Source organism: Pan troglodytes, chromosome 6, assembly GCF_028858775.2.
Source record: "Pan troglodytes isolate AG18354 chromosome 6, NHGRI_mPanTro3-v2.0_pri, whole genome shotgun sequence".
NCBI classification, from domain to species: Eukaryota; Metazoa; Chordata; class Mammalia; order Primates; family Hominidae; genus Pan; species Pan troglodytes.
This window is the reverse complement of record NC_072404.2, coordinates 8,238,288-8,260,515: the sequence shown is the minus strand read 5'-3', so window position 1 is coordinate 8,260,515 and position 22,228 is coordinate 8,238,288. Positions and strand designations below refer to the sequence as shown.

Genomic DNA, 22,228 nt, shown 5'->3' with positions numbered 1-22,228 from the left:
ATTTATTTATTTATTTTGAGATGGAGTCTTGCACTTGTCGCCTGGGCTGGGATGCAATGGCGTGATCTCGGCTCACTGCAACCTCTGCCTCCCAGGTTCAAACGATTCTCTGGCCTCAGCCTCCCGAGTAGCTGAGATTACAGGTGCCCACCACCATGCCTAGCTAATTTTTGTATTTTTGTATTTTTAGTAGAGATGGGGTTTCACCATGTTGGCCAGGGTGGTCTCGATCTCCTGACCTCATGATCCACCTGCCTCGGCCTCCCAAAGTGCTAGGATTACAGGCGTGAGCCACCGCACCCGACTGAGCATCTTTTCAGGTGCTCATTGGCCATTTCTGCATCTTCTTTAGATAAATGACTATTCAAATTTTTTGTACATCTTTAAAATTAGGTAATTTGGCTTGTTTCAGTGGCTCACGCCTGTAATCCAGCACTTTGGGAGGCCGAGGTGGGTGGATCGCTTAAGCTTAGGAATTGGATACCTGCTTAGGAATTGTGATCCTCCCACCTCAGCCTCCCAAAAGTGCTATGATTACAGGCGTGAGCCACTGTGCCCAGCCTGGTCTCACTTTCTTGGTGGTGTCGTTTGCAGCACAGCAGTTTTAAATTTTGATGAAGTTCAGTTTATCTGTTTTGTTATGTATTTACTTATTATTTTTAGGTATAAGGTCTTACTCTATCACCCAGGCTGGAGTGCAGTGGCATGATCGTAGCTCACTGCAGCCTCAACCTGGGCTCAAGTGATTCTGCCACCTTGGCTTCTTGGGTAGCTGGGACTACAAGCATGAGCCACCATGCCTGGCTAATTTTTTATTTTTGTTTTGTAGAGGCGGGATCTTGCCGCGTTGCCCAGGCTGGTGTCCAAATCTAGCCTCGAGGAAACCCTCCCACCTCAACCTCCCAAATTGCTGGGTATTTTGTTCTTTTGTTGCTGTGCTTTTGGTGTCATATCTAAGAAGTCTTTGCCTGGGCCGGGCACAGTGGCTCACGCCTGTAATCCCAGCACTTTGGGAGGCCAAGGTGGGTGGATCACGAGGTCAGGAGATCGAGACCATCCTGGCTAACACAGTGAAACCCCATTTCTACTAAAAATACAAAAAATTAGCCGGGTGTGGTGGTGGACGCCTGTAGTCCCAGCTACTCGGGAGGCTGAGGCAGGAGAATGGCGTGAACCTGGGAGGCGGGGCTTGCAGTGAGCCGAGATCGCGCCACTGCACTCCAGCCTGGGCGACAGAGCAAGACTCCGTCTTAAAAAAAAAAAAAGAAGTCTTTGCCTAACCCAAGGTCATGAAGATTTATGCCTATATTTTCTGCTAAGAGTTTTGTAGTGGTAGCTCTTGCATTTAGGTCTGTGATCAGTTTTGAGTTAGTTATCATATATGGTGTGAGGGAGGGGTCCGGCTTCATTTTTTTTTTTTTTTTTTGAGATGGAGTCTCACTGTTGCCCAGGCTGGAGTACAATGGTGGGATCTTGGCTCACTGCAACCTCTGCCTCCCAGGTTCAAGTGATTCTCCTGCCTCAGCCTCCCAAGTAGCTGGGATTACAGGCATGCACCACCACGCCTGGCTAATTTCGTATTTTTAGTAGAGACAGGGTTTCACCATGTTGGTCAGGCTGGTGTCGAACTCCTGACCTCAGGTGATCCATCCACCTTGGCCTCCCAGAGTGTTGGGATTACAGGCATGAGCCAGTGCGCCCAGTCATGCCTCATGCTTTTGAAGGTGGGTACCCAGTTGTCCGTCATTAGACGTGTTCTGGGTGCACCTGTGGTGTGCTCCTCCCATGATAGGCAGCAGTGGGAAGCCACAGCTCTCTAAGGGAGTGTTTGTTTTAGTTTGGGAGAAGCCTGTGAATGAGACAGGTTGAGGAAGGTTGAAAAAGGAGAGTGAAGCCAGTTGTGGGAGTGTGAAGGAAGGAAGGACTGATAGACCCTTAACCGGGGTGGGAAGTGCTTCATTGTTGAAGTGGGGTTTGAACTGAGCTTGGAGCCTGGAGAGAACTCATTTCAGAAATTCTCAGTAATCAGGACCAGGGGGTTGGGTCTTACGAGACTGGTTTCCTTTTTTTTTTCTTTTTTCTTTTTGAGACGGAGTCTCACTCTATAACCCAGGCTAGAGTGCAGTGCCATGATCTTGGCTCCCTGCAGCCTCTGCCTCCTGGATTCAAGTGATTCTCGTGCCTCAGCCTTCCGAGTAGCTGAGATTACAGGCATGTGCCACCACACCCAGCTAATTTTTGTATTTTTAGTAGAGACAGGGTTTCGCCATGTTGGCCATGGTGGTCTCGAACTCCTGAGCTCAGGTGATCTGCCCACCTTGGCCTCCCAAAGTGCTGGGATTACAGGTGTAGTCCACCACATCCGGCCTAGTTTCTTTCTTTCTTTTTTTTAAACAGGGTCTCTTCTGCTCCCTAGGCTGGACTGCAGTAGTGCAATCATAGCTTACTGCAGCCTTGAACTTCTGGGCTCAAAGGACCCTCCTGCCTCAGCTTTGGAAGCAGCTGGAACTACAGATTCACACCACCACACCTGACTGGTTTTTTTTTTCTCTTTTTTTGGTAGAAATAGGGTCTTGCTGTGTTGCCCAGGTTGGTCTCAAACTCCTGGGCTCAAGTGATCCTCTGCAGCCTCAGCCTCCCAAAGTTCTGGGATTGCAGGCATGAGCCAGTGCCCAGCTACAAGACTGTTTATACTTTGCTTCAAGGTAGCAACACTGAGACCATTGCAGGAAGACAGCAACCTTCTTCTCTGACTGTAGGTTGGTTGTCTGGACAATGCGGCAATGTTTCCTCACCTGGGTTCCTCCTCCTGTTCTCCTGGGGGAAAAGGATGTAGCTGAGAATTGGCAGAGAGGCCGTGGTGGAGGAGGGAAGATTCTCTGCCTTGTGCGGAGGTCACTCTCGGGACTCGGTGTGGCAGGGTCTGTTGACCACATTCTCTTTGTGTCAGCAGCTTTTGCTTGGTGCTGTGGCTGACTGAGGCGCGGTCCCCATCACCATGAGACCTCACAGGTGCTGGGAGGGCATGCGGCTGTCGCCCTGCCTCGGCCACCCTCCTGGCCCCAAATTAAGTTTTATGGCTTTCTTGCTCACGTGAATTAGATTATTTTCATTCATTCAGCAGATGTTTATTTAGCATCTATTATGTGCTGGGCACTGTTATTTTTCTTTTCTTTTCTTTATTTTTTGAGACAGAGTCTCATTCCGTCACTGAGGCTAGAGTGCAGTGGTGTGATCTCGGCTCACTGCAACTTCTACCTCCTGGGTTCAAGAGATTCTCGTGCCTCAGCCTCTGGAGTAGCTGGAATTACAGGCATGCACCACTGTGCCTGGCTAATTTTATTTGTATTTTTAGTAGAGACTGAGTATGACTGTGTTGTCCTGGCTGGTCTCGAACTCCAGGCCTCCAGTGATCCACCCATCTTGGCCTCCAAAAGTGCTGGGATTACAGGTACGAGCCATCGCACTGGCTTTATTTATTTATTTTTTCATTTATTTAGAGGCAGAGTTTTGCCCTTGTTGCCCAGGCTGGAGTGCCATGGTGTAATCTCGGCTCACTGCAACCTCCACCTCCCAGGTTCAAGCGATTTTCCTTCCTCAGCCTCCCGAGTAGCTGGGATTACAGGTGTGCACCACCACGCCCGGCTAATTTTTGTATTTTTAGTAGAGGTAGGGTTTCACCATGTTGGCCAGGCTGGTCCCGAACTCCTGACCTCAGGTGATCCACTCGCCTCAGCCTCCCAAAGTGTTGGCATTACAGGTGTGTGCTATCACGCTGGCCTTATTTTTATTTTTTGAAATGGAGTCTTGCTCTGTTGCCCAGGCAGGAGTGTAGTGGCTCGATCATGGCTCACTGTAGCCTCCACCTCAGCCTCCCAAATTGTTGGCATTACAGGTGTGTGCTATCACGCTGGCCTTATTTTTATTTTTTGAAATGGAGTCTTGCTCTGTTGCCCAGGCAGGAGTGTAGTGGCTCGATCATGGCTCACTGTAGCCTCCGCCTCAGCCTCCCGAATAGCTGGGACTATAGGTGCGTGCCAAGGTGCTTGGCCCAAATGGCTTTTTTATACCCACGTGAACAGTACTACGTTTTACTAACAGAAAAGCATCAAATAAGACTTTTTTCCCGAAACTATGTTCAGAGAGTGTCTGCAGTATTACCTTGGCAATCTAGTGAATGTATCCCCACAGCATTAAAAAAAAGAGAAAAACAGAATTTTTGCTTCCTCCCTGAGGATTGGGAATATGGAACGGTGGTTATAACGTAAAGGGAAAAGCATCTAGATGGAACAGTGAATTAATGGATCGCAACTGTGTTAAAAGAGGCACAGGCCTCCTGGAATGAGGGAAGACGGACGGAAAATGCTGAATGTTGGCCCGTGTGCGAGGCAGCTGGAGCTCTTGCTGGTGGGAGTGTGAATTGGCTCAGTCACTTTGGAAAACTGAAATATTTACCAAGCTGAACATATGCAGATCCCGTGATCCAGCAATTTCACTTGTAGATATGTTACGGAGCCAACAGAAAGGCACACATATGTCCACCAAGAGCCACGTGCTGGAATGTTCGTAACAGCACCGTGTGGAACAGGGAGGCGCTGGAACCCTCCCAGATGCCCCGCAGCAGAGGGAGGAGGAGGCGACGAGGACACATAGTCACGCAGCGGCGCCCACCACAGGGGCAGCCATCGCCCCACAGCCACGTGCACAACAGGTCTCGCAGCCTGATGCTGAGGGAAAGACGTCAGGAACAAAGGAACTGACTTTCGACCGTGGTTACATAATATAAAAACAGGCCAGGTGCAGAGGCTCACACCTGTAATCCCAGCACTTTTGGAGGCTGAGGAAGGAGGATTGCTTGAGACTGGGAGTTGGAGACCAGCCTGAGCAACATGGGGAAACCTCATCTCTACAAAAAATACGAAAATTAGCTGGGTGTGGTGGCATGTGCCTATGGTCCCAGCTACACTCAGGAGGCTGAGATGGGAGGATTGCTTGAGCCGGGGACGTCAAGGCTACAGTGAGCTGTGACTGCATCACTGCACTCCAGCCTGGGCGACAGAGTGAGACCCTGTCTCAAAAACAAAAACCCCAAAACAGGCAAACCCCCAAAAAACCCCTGAGCTTGAGAAGTCAGTGGTTACTCTTGGGGTGGTGACTGACAGGTTCTGAGTGGGCATCGATGCTAATTCTGCTGTTGCTTCTCTGGGTGCGATGGCACTGGGGCACTCATGTAGAAAACTCACTGGGCTGCGCAGTCGAGAAACACCTGCCTGGAAACGGTACCCATCAGCTCTAGAAAGCACTCACTTTGAGTAGGGAAAGGGAGAGGAGGGGAATGACGTGTGTCTGTAATGTGTGTGTGTGTATTTTCACTGTAAATTTAATATATCCATGACAGAAATTTATCTCTGGATGTCATAAAAATATTCACTAAGATTTTCTACAAAGACAGTATCTGAATTTTTTTTTTTTTTTTTTTTTTTTTTTAAGACAGTCTTGCTCTGTCGCCTAGGCTGGAGTGCAGTGGTGCGATCTCGGCTCACAACAACCTCCACCTCCGCCTCTCAGGTTCAAGTGATTCTCCTTCCTCAGCCTCCCGAGTAGGTGGGATTACAGGCACACACCACCCTGCCTGGCTAATTTTTGTATTATTAGTAGAGATGGGGTTTCACCATGTTGGCCAGGCTGGTCTTGAACTCCTGACCTCATGATCTGCCCACCTCAGCCTCCCAAAGTGCTGGGATCACAGGTGTGAGCCACCTCGCCTGGCCAAAAAATTAATTTTTTAAAAATATAAAATCTATAAAAAATTTAGGCTGGGTGCGGTGGCTCATGCCTGTAATCCCAGCACTTTGGGAGGCTGAGGCGTGGATCACGAGGTCAGGAGATCGAGACCATCCTGGCTAACATGGTGAAACCCCATCTCTACTAAAAATACAAAAAATTAGCCGGATGTGGTGGTGGGCGCCTGTAGTCCCAGCTACTCAGGAGGCTGAGGCAGGAGAATGGCGTGAACCCCGGGAGGTGGAGGTTGCAGTGAGCCGAGATCGTGCCACTGCACTCCAGCCTGGGCGACAGAGCAAGACTCCATCAAAAAAAAAAAAAAAAATTATAAAATAGCCCGTATGGCACATTACAGCTTTATGCACATGGAAAGTAATATGCAAAAATGAATATAGATGTATACAGGTTGTAGGGATGGAGTGAGTTTATTTCAAAATATCTTAATGTTACATCACATTAAATAAGGTATTAAAAATAAACCTTAAGGTTAATGAAATTGAGGCTATGAAAAGTTTCTGTTTAAAGTATACGACCTAGGCTGGGTGAGGTGGCTCTCGTCTGTAATCCCAGCACTTTGGGAGGCCGAGGCAGGCGGATCACCTGAGTTCAGGAGTTCAAGACCAACCTGGCCATCATGGTGAAACCCCGTCTCTACCCAAAATACAAAAATTAGTCAGGCGTGGTGGTGTGTGCCTGTAATCCCAGCTACTCTGAAGGCTGAGGCAGGAGAATCGCTTGAACTCGGGACTTGGAGGTTGCAGTGAGCCGAGATAGCGCTACTGCATTCCAGCTTGGGAGACAGAGCAAGACTCCCTCTCAAAAAAGAAAAAAAAAAAAAAAGAAAAAAGTTACTGTTTAAAGTATACAACCTAGGCTGGGTGCTATGGCTCACGCCTGTAATCCCAGCACTTTGGTAGGTTGAGGTGGGAGGATTGCTTGAGTCCAGGAGTTCGAGAACAGCCTGGGCAACATAGTGAGACCCCCATATCTACAAAAAATACAAAAATTAGCTGGGCGTGGTGGTGCACACTGGTACTACATTTATAGTTCCAGCTACTTGGGAGGCTGAGGTGGGAGGATTGCTTGAGCCCAGGAGGTCCTGGCAACAGTGAGCTGTGATCGTGCCACTGCATTCCAGCCTAGGCAACAGAGAAAGATCCTGTCTCAAGTAAAAAAAATAGAAAAAGAAAGTATGAGACCTGTATGGCAGTTAGTGCAGTAGTTAGGGGAGCTGTCTTGGGCATGAGAGGACCATGGGTGAAGTGTGCTACCTGTAACAGAAGCATCTCTATTTCTCCATGTTCGAGGGGCGTTCCTGCTGTTCCCTGGCCACAGAGCTGCCAAACTCTCATGTCTAATGCCATGGCTATAATATGGATCAGGAAACTTCTGCTTCCATTTCCTGAGAACAGTTTATTAATTTCAGAATAACATAGTAGCTTAGAGAAGGTTTTTTTGTTTTGAGACTGAGTCTCGCTCTGTTGCCCAGGCTGGAATGCAGTGGCATGATCTTGGCTCACCGCAACCTCTGCCTCCCGGGTTCAAGCAATTCTCCTGCCTCAGCCTCCCAAGTAGCTGGGACTACAGGCGCCTGCCACCATGCCTAACTAATTTTTTGTAATTTTTTTTTTTTTTTTGAGACGGAGTCTTGCTCTGTCACCCAGGCTGGAGTGCAGTGGCGCCATCTCGGCTCACTGCAAGTTCTGCCTCCCGGGTTCACGCCATTCTCCTGCCTCAGACTCCCGAATAGCGGGGACTACAGGTGTCCGCCACCACCCCCGGCTAATTTTTTGTATTTTTAGTAGAGACGAGGTTTCACCGTGTTAGCCAGGATGGTCTTGATCTCCTGACCTTGTGATCCGCCCACCTCAGCCTCCAAAAGTGCTGGGATTTACAGGTGTGAGGCACTCCACCCAGCCAAGAAGTTTTAATTAATTTACTTACTTATTTATTAGCCGACTCAGAATGTGTAAGTAGAGAAGGTTTTAATCCAGGGTAGAAAGTGTTTGTGAGCGGAAGAAGGAATATTCACATTGAAAATTGAAGACATCTGCGGACTGTCTTTCATTTGATTTCAGTGGAAAAGGTGTAGTCTGACTTGTCGTTTTTCATTCTCCCCATCCAGATGAAGAAATAAAAGCAGTAGGCCAGGCACGGTGGCTCACGCCTGTAATCCCAGCACTTTGGGAGGCTGAGGTGGGCGGATTACAAGGTCAGGAGATCGAGACCAGCCTGGCCAACTTGGTGAAAACCTGTCTCTACTAAAAACACAAAAAATTAGCTGGACATGGTGGTGTGCACCTGTAGTCCCAGTTACTCAGTAGGAGGCGGAGGCAGGAGAATCGCTTAAACCCGGGAGGCGGAGATTGCAGTGAGCTGAGATTGCACCATTGCACTCCAGCCTGGGCAACAGAGCGAGACTCTGTCTCAAAAAAAAAAAAAAAAAAAAGGAAATGCAGTGTTCATGAACACCTGATTTCCATTCTACTTCAGGGGAGGGGTCAGGACAAGTGATCGAATTCCTTCTCTCTGTTGCCCTATGACAAGGGCTTTCAAACTGTGGCCCCTGACCAGAAGCAGCATCTGGGAACTTGTTAGAAATGCAGATTCCAGGCCGGGTGTGGTGGCTCACGCCTGTCATCCCAGCACTATGGGAGGCTGAGGTGGGTGGATCACCTGAGGTCAGGAGTTCGAGACCAGCCTGGACAACATGGTGAAACCCCATCTCTACTGAAAATACAAAAATTAGCCGGGCGTGGTGGTGGGTGCCTGTAATCCCAGCAATTTGGGAGGCAGAGGCGGGTAGATCACTTGAGGTCAGGAGTTCAGGACAAGCCTGGTCAACATGGTGAAACCCCGTGTCTCCTAAAAATACAAAGTTAGCCAGGTATGGTGGCACATGCCTGTAATCCCAGCTACTCGGGAGGTTGAGGCATGAGAATCGCTGGAACCCTGGACACTGAGGTTGCAGTGAGCCAAGATTGTGCCACTGCACTCTAGCTTGGGTGACAGAGCAAGACTCCGGCACCCCCTCCAAAAAAAGCAGATTCCCAGTCCCCACCCCAGCCCTCCTGTTGGAGAGACGCTGGGGGTGGGCCCAGCCCTCTGTGTTTGAAGGAGCCCACCAGGTGATTCTGATACGCACCCACTTTGGGGAATTTAGCCCTGGGACGCTGTGCCATCCTTGCTGGTCCTGATCTCCCCTCTGTTCTAGGGAACTGGCAGCTGGGGACAGCAGCCGTGTGTCGTGGAAGAGCAGGGTACTTGGAGTCCATGGGAACGCGCATTCAGGTCCTCCCTGCCACTAAACGGGACAGTAGAAACCACACTCGCGGTCTCCTTGGGAAGGCCCCTGCCCTGTCCTGGCTCTGAAAGCACCGGCCCTGAAGGCCTGTCCACCGGCATGGGGAACCCCAGGGAGTGCCTGGGCGGCGCGGACCTGGAGCTGGGGGTGTCTCTGAGTGCTCAGTGTAGCCCCACGCTGGGTCAGCAGGAAGTAGTGTGCAGGCCATTCCGGGGCGGGCTTGGCCTCCAGGCAACAGCTGCAGCTGTGCTGCTTGGGACCCTCCAGTGTCTGTCCCGTGCGACCTGCGCCGAGGCTGGCAGGGCCTGTGACTTCTGCCGAGGTCAGCATTTGCAGAAGGTGTGCTCCGATGAAGGGGGAGCGTCTTTGCATGGGGTTTGTCGGTAAATCCTGTTTGTTTGTTTCTTTTTTTTTTTTGAGACAGAGTCTGGTTTTGTCGCCCAGGCTGGAGTGCAGTGGCGCGATCTCAGCTCACTGCAAGCTCCGCCTCCCGGGTTCACGCCATTCTCCTGCCTCAGCCTCCCGAGTAGCTGGGACTACAGGCACCTGCCACCACGCCCAGCTAATTTTTTGTATTTTTAGTAGAGACGGGGTTTCACCATGTTATCCAGGATGCTCTTGATCTCCTGACCTCGTGATCCACCCGCCTCGGCCTCCCAAAGTGCTGGGATTACAGGCGTGAACCACCATGCCTGGCCATGCCCAGCTAATTTTTGTGTGTTTAGTAGAGATGGAATTTCGCCACGTTGGCCAGGCAGGCCTCAAACTCCTGACCTTAGGTGATCCACCTGCCTCAGCCTCCCCAAGTGCTGGGAATTCAGGCGTGAGCCACTGCGCCCGGCCAATCCTTTTTTGTTTCTAAAGCTGCGGACTCTGGGGTGGGAGGCCCGAGATGTCAGCTGGGAAAAGAATGTGGTGCTCACCTGCTCTGGGTCGTTACTGTCTGAAGTTCCTGGTGAAAGACACTGGGCGGGAGACGGGTGTGTGTGTTTGAAGTTTCGTTACCTTCTGATTTGTGGATAACTCGCTTGGAGATTCACAGCCTTGTGAGGCTGAAAGGATCTTGAATGTTGCTTGTGGGTTGTTTCCCCTTTTTTTGTTGCAAAGAGGGGTCACAGTGGGCCGGCGGCTGACTTGGGCCTGACTTTGCCCCTCACCGCATGCCTGGTTTCTGTGACAGCTGCCCAGCCCCCTCTCACAGTTTATCTTTGCAAGTGCAGCATCCAAGTGTGACTCCCACGCATTGTGTGGAAGGCACCAATTTGTGAGCCAGTCTGGGAGCTGACCGCCACCGAAAACTTGCTGAGAGGGGAATGCATTCTGAGTTTTAGTGGGTAGATCTGCAGAATCTTTTCAGATTGGAGCGTGGTAAATCTGGAAGGAAGTCAGGGACACTTATTGAATGTTTTCTATTTGCTAGTTATTTTCAGCTCTCCTGCCTCACTGAATTCTGAGGCCCTTGGCCTGGGATCTGAGGGGCTGCTTCCCTCCCAGGGTCTCACAGATAGTGAGCGACATTTCAGGGGCAAGACACTTCCAAGTCCAGGTTCCGGGTTGGGTCTGAAGCCCACAGTGAAGCAGTTTGGTGCCAGAAGGGTTGGAGTGGGGAGGGGCTGCCGTTCGAGGGGCCTGCGGGGGGTTGCTGTAGTATCAGGGCATAGATGGCGATGGCCAGGCCCAGGGGTGAGGGCATCCTTACGCCCACCGCACGGATTTGAACAGTAAGCTCAGAGGCGGCTGCGCGCTAGGCCACACAGCTAGGAAATGATGGAGGCTGGATTTCAGCCAGGATCTCTCTGAGCCAGATCCCATCCTGCGTCCACAACCTTTCCAGCTGGGGGCCAAGCTGGCCTCCCTCATCTCATCTGTTTTCTCTCTGTGGGACTGGGTTAGTTTAGGGTGTATTGTCCAGGCTCTGTGTCTTATGGGCTGTGTGCACTGCTTCAAGGGGTGTCAGTTTGATAGAGTATTGAAGTTCCATTAGTGAGCATAACGTTTATTCCTGCAGAAAGCCGGGCTCCTCCTCCTGGTGTTTCTGCCCGTTCTGCAGTGCGTGGTCCGTCACCTGGCAGTGTACCCATTTGAAATGATGTTTTTTTTTTTTTTTTTTCCTTTTCGTTTTTACAGACAGGGTCTTACTCTGTCACCCAGGCTGGAGTGCAGTGGCCCAATCTTGGCATACCGCAGCCGTGAACTCTTGGGCTCAAGCAATCCTCCTGCCTCAGCCTCCTGAGTAGCTGGGACTACAGGTTGCGCCAACATGCCCGTAATTTTATTTTTTGTAGAGATGGCATCTTATTATGTTGCCCAGGCTGGTCTTTAACTCCTGGGCTCAAGTGATCCTCTTGCCTCAGCCTCCCAAAGTGCTGGGATTGTAGGTGCTAGCCATAGTACCTGGTCTTTTTCTTTCTTTTTCTTAATTAAAATTTATTTTGCAAATATGGGCATCTGGCCGGGTGCGGTGGCTCATGCCTGTAATCCCAGCACTTTGGGAGGCTGAGGTGGGTGGATCATTTGAGGTCAGAAGTTTGAGACCAGTCTGGCCAACATGGTAAAACCCTGTTTCTACTAAAAATACAAAAATTAGCTGGGCATATTGGTGCACGCCTGTCATCCCACTTACTCTGGAGGCTGAGGCAGCGGAATTGCTTGAACCCGGGAGGTGGAGGTTGCAGTGAGCCAAGATTGTGCCATTGCACTCCAGCCTGGGCAACAGAGCGAGACTCTGTCTCTCAAAAAAAAAAAAAAAAAAAAAGGGCATGCTAGTTTAGTAAATTGATATTTGAAAGCATAGCTTTCTAATGATTGGAACTTGTACATAGAAGTTATTGAGATGTTTGAGACAATCGAGAGTTAAAGAAGTATCTTTGATTTAAAATGTGTTTTTTGAGCTCTTTCAGATTCTCATGCAATCAAAGTTCAAATTCTTCACCAACATGTGACCACTTGGTAATCATTACTGAGTTTACATTCTTTCTTGGAAGATTATCTTATTTTAATAATCAGGAAAATCATAAAAATTAATACATGCTTAATAGAGAACACTTATTTTAAACTTTTTTTTTTTTTTTGAGACAGAGTCTCTGTTGCCCAGGCTGGAGTGCAGTGGCGTGATCTGGGCTCACCACAACCTCCGCTTCCTGAGTTTAAGCGATAATTTTCCTGCCTCAACCTCCTGAGTAGCTGGGATTACAGGTGTGCGCTAACATGTAAAAAACAAAAAAAACGAGAAACACTTTTTTTTCTATTTAGAACTCACTTTGTATTAAAAACCAAACTGACTTTTTAAACATTATTCCTTGTTTTGGTTTTTTCTTTGCAAGCTGGGCGTAGGATCTCTGATTTGCTTTTGCTGCTTTGTGCAGGGTGCACGGTGACTTCTTGTCTGTAAGGCAGCTGGAGTTTTCTGGCTTAATTCTTCTGTGCGTGTGGTTGGGAGTCCTAGCTATAAGCAGGCCTGGAGTTTTTTCTCTTTCTTTCCTCCCTTCTTCTCTCCCCTCCCTCCTGTCTGTCCAGATGACTTTTTGGCATATGAAAGTACTGTGTTCACTGTGAACACACTGGGGCATTTAGAAGATCGTATGGCTAGTTTATTTGGTTTGAGCCTGTTCTCTTGGCTCTAGAGAAAAGGAAGATTCTTTTTCACACAAAACTTGTACATATTTCACTTTGTTTTCCTTCCCCAAGGTTAAGACTGATTTGATGTAGTCACAGAAATGTGGGTGTACTTGCTGATTCGTGAGCAGGTGGAAGCCTCCCAGGGAAGAGTTTTTTTTTTTTTTTTCTTTTTTTTTGAGACAGGGTCTCACTCTGTTGCCTAGGCTAGAATGCAGTGGTGCAATCATGGCTCACTGCAGCCTCCGCCTTCCCGGACTCAGGTGATCCTCTCACCTCCCGAGTAGCTGGGACTGCAAAATTAGCCAGTGAGCCACCACGCATGGCTAATTTTGTATTTTTTGTAGCGATGGGGTTTTGCCATCTTGCCCAGGGTGGTCTTGAACTCCTGAGCTCAAGCGATCCTCTTGCCTCGGTCTCCCCAAGTCCCAGGATTACAGGCGTGAGCCATGGTGCCTGACCACCATGATTTTTTTGAACAAAAGGACGTGCCCGCAGCGTCGACTCCGTAGCATGAGTGAGTGGGTCCAGCGTTGACTCCGTAGCATGAGTGAGTGGGTGTAGTGTGAGTGAGTCCGGCTTCGACTCCGTAGTGTGAGTGAGTCCGGCGTCGACTCCGTAGTGTGAGTGAGTCCGGCTTCGACTCTGTAGTGTGAGTCCGGCTTCGACTCTGTAGTGTGAGTCCAGCATCGACTCCGTAGTGTGAGTGAGTCCAGCATCGACTCCATAGTGTGAGTGAGTCCGGCTTCGACTCTGTAGTGTGAGTCCGGCTTCGACTCTGTAGTGTGAGTCCAGCATCGACTCCGTAGTGTGAGTGAGTCCAGCATCGACTCCGTAGTGTGAGTGAGTCCAGCATCGACTCCGTAGTGTGAGTGAGTCCGGCGTCGACTCCGTAGTGTGAGTGAGTCCGGCGTCGACTCCGTAGTGTGAGTGAGTCCGGCGTCGACTCCGTAGTGTGAGTGAGTCCGGCGTCGACTCCGTAGTGTGAGTGAGTCCGGCGTCGACTCCGTAGTGTGAGTGAGTCCGGCGTCGACTCCGTAGTGTGAGTGAGTCCGGCGTCGACTCCGTAGTGTGAGTGAGTCCGGCGTCGACTCCGTAGTGTGAGTGAGTCCGGCGTCGACTCCGTAGTGTGAGTGAGTCCGGCGTCGACTCCGTAGTGTGAGTGAGTGCGGCGTCGACTCCGTAGTGTGAGTGAGTCCGGCGTCGACTCCGTAGTGTGGGTGAGTCCGGCGTCGACTCCGTAGTGTGGGTGAGTCCGGCGTCGACTCCGTAGTGTGAGTGAGTCCGGCTTCGACTCCGTAGTGTGAGTCCGGCTTCGACTCCGTAGTGTGAGTCCGGCTTCAACTCCGTAGTGTGAGTGAGTCCGGCTTCGACTCCGTAGTGTGAGTGAGTCCGGCGTCGACTCCGTAGTGTGGGTGAGTCCGGCGTCGACTCTGTAGTGTGGGTGAGTCCGGCTTCGACTCCGTAGTGTGAGTCCGGCTTCGACTCCGTAGTGTGAGTGAGTCCAGCTTCGACTCCGTAGTGTGAGTGAGTCCGGCGTCGACTCCGTAGTGTGAGTCCGGCGTCGACTCCATAGTGTGAGTGAGTGTGGCTGGCTGACGATGGGACCTGTTGCATGACGTGGCCAGAGTCCATGTGCTGAGCTAGCACACAGCAGAGGGAGGCTGCACTTTTCAATTTATTTTATTTTTTGTACAGATGGGGTCTCACCATATTACCTAGATTGGTCCTGAACTGCAGGGCTCAAGTGATACTCCCTCCTGGGCCTCCCAAAGTGCTGGGATTACAGGGCTGCACCACCGTGCCCAGCCAAGGCTCCACCTTTTGAGCAGCTATTCTCATTGGTCATTCACCATCTCCCCTGCAGATCTGCCGACACCCCAGGCCATCGAGCCCCAGGCCATCGTGCAGCAGGCCCCAGCCCCCAGTCGAATGCAGATGCCGCAGGGGAACCCGCTGCTGCTGTCCCACACCCTGCAGGAGCTGCTGGCCAGGGACACCGTGCAGGTGGAGCTCATTCCGGAGAAGAAGGGCCTCTTCCTGAAGCATGTGGAGTATGAGGTTTCCAGCCAGGTAACTGGCAAATTGTGTGTCGGGGCAGGAGGGGGAAGAAAGGGTCACGTCTCAACGTCTCAGGGCAGGAGTGGTGTGACAGGAGAAGGCTGAAGGGTGAGTCTGTGTGGCTGGCTTACAGGCAAGATCCAGAACTCGCAGCAGAGTCAGGCTGCGGAGGTGACTTTTCCACACCTCTGCTCCCCGCACCTCACTCTGGCCCAGCCACGTCCCCACCTGGTCACCCCTGGTCCAGTTTGTCCTCCCCACCACTGTGCTCTGGAGTCCTGTTTCTTTTTTTTTTTTTCCCCGATGTGGAGTCTCGCTCTGTCGCCCAGGCTGGAGTCCAGTGGCGTGATCTCGGCTCACTGCAAACTCTGCCTCCCGGGTTCAAGCCATTCTCCTGCCTCAGCCTCCCAAGTAGCTGGGATTACAGGTGCCCGCCACCACGCCTGGCTAATTTTTTTGTATTTTTTTTTTAGTAGAGACAGGGTTTCACCATGTTAGCCAGGATGGTCTTGATCTCCTGACCTTATGATCCACCCGCCTCGGCCTCCCAAAGTGCTGGGATTACTGGCGTGAGCCACCGCGCCCGGCCTGGAGGCCTGTTTCTTAGGAATCTCCCACGGACGGTCCACAGAGCACAAAGCGGGATCCACACCAGCCTCGCTTTGTAATAGTGGGAAACCCCCGAGGATTAGAATGTCAGCCCCATCGACTCCGGACCCCAAACAGTGAATGAAATTTGCATGGCAGGATCAATATGTGTCACTCTAATCCCCTTTAATAACACGGCCCTCCTGTTGCCGGGCATCCCGATATTGGGCAGATGAGACACAGACACCGAGTGCCTGATGCCCGTCTGGAGCAACACCGTGGCTCTCTCTGTCCCTTGCTTCGTTGTCTCAGTTCCATTACGACAGATTCTGATGGGAGTTTTCATTGTTCATCCTGGGCATTGAGTAATTGATGAGCTAACACTGTCCTTGGGAGGTGTGGAGTCAGCAGGGCTTGTGGGATTCGCACAGACAGAGCAGGGCCCACCCTGTGTGGGAGAGGGAGGCCCTGGCCCAGCCCTGGCCGGACAGCACTGCCAGGGGCTTGTTTGAAAAGCGTCATGAGCAGATGGTCCTGGGTAAAAGTTGTGTCTTTTTGTTTGCTTGTTTTTAAAGAGACAGGGTATTGCTCTGTCAACCAGGCTGGAGTGCAGTGGCACGATCATAGCTCACTACAGCCTCAACCTCCCAGGCTCAAGCAACCCTCCCACCTCAGTCTCCTGAGTAGCTGGAACCACAGGCAGATGCCACCACACCAGGCAGTTTTTAAAATTATTTGTAGAGATGGGATCTCACTATATTGTCCAGGCTGGTCTTGAACTCCTGGGCTCAAGTGGTCCTCCTGCCTTGGTTTCCCAAAGTGCTGGGATTACAGGCGTGAGCCACCATGCCCAGTCTTTTTTTTTTTTTTTTAAAGTACAAATGGAGACTTGCTATGTTGTCTCAGCTGGTCTCGAACTCCTGGGCTCAAGCAGTCCTCTCACTTTGGCCCGCCAAAGTGCTAGGCTCACAGGCATGAGCCACTGCACCTGGCTTTAAGGACAAGCGAGCCGGTCTCCCCTCCCTGCCATCTGCTCTGCTGTGCTTCACTGTGTTCCAGAGCCTGTGGCCACACGGTTCGAATGGTTGTCAGTACTGCTACCAAAGGACAAAGCGGGTCAGAGGGGAGGACTCCCTTTGAGGACCGTGTCAGAGCCGCCTTGCTGTCCGGCTTTGCCATGGTTCCCGGCCCTCTGGGCCGCAGTCGGGGATGTGGACCAGCTGGTGGGATGCCACGGGGGAGCAGAGCGAGCCACCCCTTCCTTCTGGGGCCTGGCAGCCTGGGGGTGAGGCAACTCTGAGCGTGTGAGACGTGCCGTTGCCTGCCAGGGAGCCAGCTGCTGGCCTTTTGTCCGGTCTTACTAAGCTGCCCGTCCCTTAAGTAAATTCATTGCCACATAGGGAACATTTGTCAAGGGGGCAGTTTGGTCACCCTGATGTGTGTGTAACGGGCCAGTCACTGACCAGGTGGGAAGCCACTATGCTTCATACCATTTGTTTAGTTTTTTTTTTTTTTTTTTGAAATGGAGTCTCGCTCTGCCGCCCAGGCTGGAGTGCAGTGGCGTGATCTCAGCTCACCGCAAGCTCTGCCTCCCGGGTTCACGCCATTCTCCTGCCTCAGCTTCCTGAGTAGCTGGGACTACAGGTGCCCACCACCACGCCCAGCTAATTTTTTGTGTTTTTAGTAGAGACGAGGTTTCACCGTGTTGGCCAGGATGGTCTCGATCTCCTGACCTCATGATCCGCCTGTCTCGGCCTCCCAAAGTGCTGGGAATGCAGGCGTGAGCCACCGCGCCCGGCCTTTTTTAATTTTTTTAAGACAAGGTCTCGCTTTGTCGTCCAGGCTAGAGTGCAGTGGCACGATCTTGGATCACTGCAACCTCTGTCTCCAGGGTTCAAGGGATTCTCCTGCCTCAGGCTCCAAAGTAGCTGGGACTACAGCCGCCCACCACCATGCCCAGCTAATTTTTGTATTTTTAGTAGAGATGGGATTTTGCCATGTTGGCCAGGCTGGTCTCTTTAACTCCTGACCTCAGGTGATTCACCCGCCTCAACCTCCCAGAATGCTGAGATTACAGGCGGGAGCCACTGCACCCGGCCTAAGAGCTATACAAAGTTTAAAAGTTGTATTTCCATACACGAAGGCGTCACAGGGTTTCTCCATTTAGTAAAGGCCTGGTGAGAGAAGATGCACTTGGTGCTGTCGTTTTCCCGGGCTCTGTTGAGGGGAAGTGACGAGACAGCGTAGTTTCCAACATCGGATCTAAGCACCGACCCTTCTCTTGCAGCGCTTCAAGTCCTCGGTATACAGACGGTACAACGACTTCGTGGTCTTCCAGGAGATGCTCCTGCACAAGTTCCCCTACCGTATGGTGCCTGCCCTGCCACCCAAGAGAATGCTGGGAGGTAAAGCCAGGCGTGCTGCCCACCGGGGGCGGAGGGAGTGAGCCCATCTCCTGGACCCTGTGGTCCTGGCTCAGGGATGGACCCCACTGTAGACCGGGGCAGGTGCAGGGCTGCAGGGAAACTCCAGCCTTTTGGCATCTGGGACAGAGCTGTGGCTTGAGCCCAGCCTTGGTGCAGGCAGGGAGACTGGCACCCGGCAGCCTTGGCCCACCAGAGCCTTCAGCTGCATGACTGACAGGTGGGGAAGCCCTTGCTGTGCAGGTGTGAAAGAGAACCCTAGTTCTCCTCTCCAGAGTGCAGTGGCCAGGGCTCCCGAGAGCTCCCGAGAGGGCTGCCAGGAGCACTGTGTGCTCACCTGGCTGGCATTGCCCTGCCTGCATCTGCAAAGCCATGGCAGCCTGAGCCATGGGCACCATGGGAGCGCTCGGTGGCCTCATGGAAGAGAACTGAGTTGTGCAAGTAGGAAATGTCAGCTGCATCTTGCAGGAGAGAAAAAGCAGCACACGGCTGCCTCACCTTCACCTCTCTGCCTGAAGATGGCCTCGGGCCTGGTGGGAGATCGCAGACGACCTCAGAGCTGCTCCCCAGGCCTGTGTCCCCCTGGGCTGCAGAGCTCGGGATGGCGGCTGCCAGCTCTGATCTCACTGGTGGTCTCTCCCTCAGCCCGTTCCTCAAATTCTGAATAAAACATGCTGGGGAAATGAGTGCTTAGAGCTGATCATGGCTTTCCGCCGTTCCCAGCCCTTCCACAGTCACGGTGTCCTGGACGGGGACGCAGCATGGGAACTAACACAGTCGCCAGTTCCCCGCATCTGAAATCGTACGATGATGCATAAATGCTTCTGCCTCTCATCGGTCACTGAGCAAGCAGCCCAGGGTCTGATGATGTGATTTTCTCCCCGCCTCATGTGAAGGCCACAGAGCAGATCATTCAGCTCACGCTGAAGGGCACACGGGCGCTCAGGGCAGCAGAGAGCAGAGGACGCGACAGGGATGTGTGATGCTGGCTCAGGCCTGGGCATCCGAGTTGATGAGCGCTGGCTGGCGTTCAGCGCCTGGAAACCGCACACGCGCGCTGCGCCGCTTGCGCATTTAAGGAAGTGCAGCCTCATCGGAAGAGGCCTGCCAGTGCTGAGCCAGGAGGGAGCCCCAGCCACCTGTATTGTTTGTTTTCTTTCTTTTATGGTGTTTTTTTTTTTTTTTTTTTTTTTTTTTTTTTTTTTTTTTTACATGGAGTCTCACTCTGTCACCCAGGCTCGAGTGCAGTGGCACGATCTCGGCTCACTGCAAGCTCCGCCTCCCGGGTTCACGCCATTCTCCTGCCTCAGCCTCCCGCGTAGCTGGGACTACAGGCGCCCACCACCACGCCCGGCTAATTTTTTTGTATTTTTAGTAGAGACGGGGTTTCACCGTGTTAGCCAGGATGGTCTCAATCTCCTGACCTCGTGATCCGCGCACCTCAGCCTCCCAAAGTGCTGGGATTACAGGTGTGAGCCACCGCACCTGGCCTCTTTTATGGTGTTTTTTGTTTTTGTTTTTGTTTTTGAGACGAAGTCTCGCCGTGTCACCCAGGCTGGAGTGCAGTGGTGCGGTCTCGGCTCACTGCAAGCTCCGCCTCCCGGGTTCACGCCATTCTCCTGCCTGAGTCTCCCAAGTAGCTGGGACTACAGGCGCCCGCCACCACGCCTGGCTAATTTTTTTTTTGTATTTTTAGTGGAGATGGAGTTTCATCGTGTTAGGATGGTCTCAATCTCCTGACCTCATGATCCACCTGCCTCAGCCTCCCAAAGTGCTGGGATTACAGGTGTGAGCCACTGCGCCTGGCCTCTTTTATGGTATTTTTCAGAGACAGGGTTTCGCTACGCTGGCCAGGCTGAGGTAGAACTCCTTGGCCTCAAGTGATCTGCCCTCCTCAGCCTCCTAAGAGGCTGGGATTACAGGTGTGAGCCACACTCCTGGCTGTATTTCTTAATACATTAAAAATAGTATTTAAAGGCTGGGCACTGGTGGCTCATGCCTGTAATCCCAGCACTTTGGGAGGCTGAGGTGGGCGGATCACCTGAGGTCAGGAGTTCGAGACCAGCGTGACCAACATGGTGAAACCTCCTCTCTAATAAAAGTATAAACATTAGCCAGGTGTGGTGGCGGGTGCCTGTAATCCCAGCTACTTGGGAGGCTGAGGCAGGAGAATCGCTTGAACCTGGGAGGTAGAGGTTGCAGTGAGCCGAGATGACACCACTGCACTCCAGCCTGGGCGACAAGAGTGAAACTCCATCTCAAAAGAAGTATTTAAATACCGTTTTTGTTTGTGTTCAGATTGAAATGTCCTGAATGCATCAGTATATGCTTTTACTTTTTTTCCCCTTGGAGTAAAAATATTTAACCCGAATGAAAGCAATGAGTAATTGCATCCTTTGCAGAGTAAGTTATAAGCACAGTGAATAGAAAAACTCGGCCGGGCGCGGTGGCTCACGCCTGTAATATCAGCACTTTGGGAGGCCGAGGCAGGTGGATCACCTGAGGTCAGGAGTTGGAGACCAGCGTGACCAACATGGTGAAACCCCATCTCTACTAAAAATATAAAAATTAGCCAGGCATGGTGGCAGGCACCTGTAATCCCAGCTAATTCCAGAGGCTGAGACAGGAGAATCGCTTGAACCCAGAAGGCGGAGGTAGCAGTGAGCCGAGATTGCACTACTGCACTCCAGCCTGGGCAACAGGAGCGAAACTCTGTCTCCAAAAAAAAAAAAAAAAAAGAAAAGAAAACCTGGGTTGCGATAGTGTTAGAGCGTAGCAAAACCCATTTGTTCGCGGTGAGAGGTGCCAGGAGGGGATTATAGAAGATGTCTTTAACGGAGGTGATTAAAGTGACCACTCACGTGGTTCCCAGGACTCCCGATGGAAACAAGCAGATCTGTGGTTTTCCCTGGCAGCTCCTGGACCCAAGTGTGTGTGGCCGGAGGGGGCCTCTGGGGGTGGCGTTCTTGCTCTGGGCGGCCTTTTCAGACCCATTGTCTGAGCAGCACTGGGGGCCCAGCCAGTGCCCTCCGCCAGCCGCTGGGCCCTCTGCCACCTCTAGGGAGAGTTTTGAGAACTCGCCCGGAGCAGAAGATGGGGGCCGGCGCCCTGGACTCTGTCCAGTGACCCCGTGTGCTCCTCCAGCTGACAGGGAGTTCATCGAGGCCAGGAGGAGAGCCCTGAAGCGCTTCGTCAACCTGGTGGCGCGGCACCCCCTGTTCTCCGAGGATGTGGTCCTCAAGCTCTTCCTGTCCTTCAGCGGCTCGGTGAGTGTGTCTGCCCTGCCCGTGTCCCGGCCCCGGGGAGTCCCCGAGCCTCCGGACCCGCCCTTTCCTCTCTCAGGTGTGGTTTCTTATCCTCCTGGTCCCTTGTTTGGACGCCCAGCAGGAATGACATGGACAAGACTTCTTTCCTTTCCAGATAACAGTCTGAATGTGATTTTCAGAGGTGTCCCTGGTGTTGACTTTGCAGGATTTTGTAAATCCGCCTGGAGATCATGGATCTCTGTGGTCACTTTGAGGATTTAGGCTGGATGGTTTGGAGGGTTTAGGGAGGCGCCAGAGACTCCAGATGGGAAGAAGTGTTTACTTAAAACAAGGCCCTGTCTGACTAAGGACCACTGGAACACAGGCTGAGCCTCCTTGTCAGAGCCACAGCCCAGACCTGCATCCGGGAATTAACTTCTCATACATGTGCTCCGTCAGAGGTCTGAGTGGGGCTTCCTTCCTCCCAGCTGCTGCGGCACAGCCTTACTGTGTGTCAAGAAGCTACAGTTCGCAGGCACAGTGGCCCACGCCTCTAATCCCAGCGCTTTGAGAGGCCGAGGCTGGATGGTCCCTTAAGACCAGGCGTTTGAGACCAGCCTGGACAACATAGCGAGACTTCGTCTGTACCAAAACAAAACAAAGCAAAACTGAGGCCAGGCATGGTGGTGCACACCTGTAATCCCAGTCACTTGGGAGGCTGAGGCATGAGAATCGCTTGAACCCAGGAGGTGGAGCTTGCAGTGAGCTGTGATTGTGCCGCTGCACTCCAGCCTGGGCGACAGAGTGAGACCCTGTCTCAAAAAAACAAAAAACAACCCTGCAGCCCAGCTCCTGTTTCCTGGAGGAGGAAGCAGCTGCCAGCCCCTCCAGGGAAGGCGGGTCCTGTGCTTCTCCTCCACCTGTGCCTGCAGGACCCTCTCCCTGTGCGGGGAGGGGCGGGGGCTCCACTGGAATAGAGGTTTCCAGGCTCTCCTCTATTTCAGGGAAACCCCGTCTTGAATGGGGACCTGAGGGCCTCTGTCCTTGTCCCTGCTGCAGGAAGACACCCCCACTCCCAGGCTGACTTCACACAAGCCTTGGTTCCTTTTGTCTTCGTTCCTCTCGGAGGCAGAGGGGCCTTCCCCCTGTGCCTAGGATGTCCCTGGGATGCCCCCGGGGATGTCTGGAGCAGGCAGTGGGATCTTTTG

General features: G+C 52.1%; 1 protein-coding gene across 9 annotated transcripts in view; it reads left to right on the top strand.

Moving 5' to 3' along the window:
- The window catches only part of SNX8 (sorting nexin 8), a 95,152-nt gene that overhangs the window by 59,399 nt on the left and 13,525 nt on the right, over positions 1-22,228 (top strand). For all 9 annotated transcript variants that reach the window (XM_009442467.4, XM_009442455.5, XM_001136580.7 and 6 more), the window contains 3 exons: positions 14,571-14,776; positions 17,640-17,757; positions 20,920-21,041. In XM_009442467.4, the coding sequence (XP_009440742.1) occupies positions 14,636-14,776; positions 17,640-17,757; positions 20,920-21,041 (381 nt within the window). In that variant the 5' untranslated portion in view covers positions 14,571-14,635. The remainder of the gene's footprint in view (positions 1-14,570; positions 14,777-17,639; positions 17,758-20,919; positions 21,042-22,228) is intronic.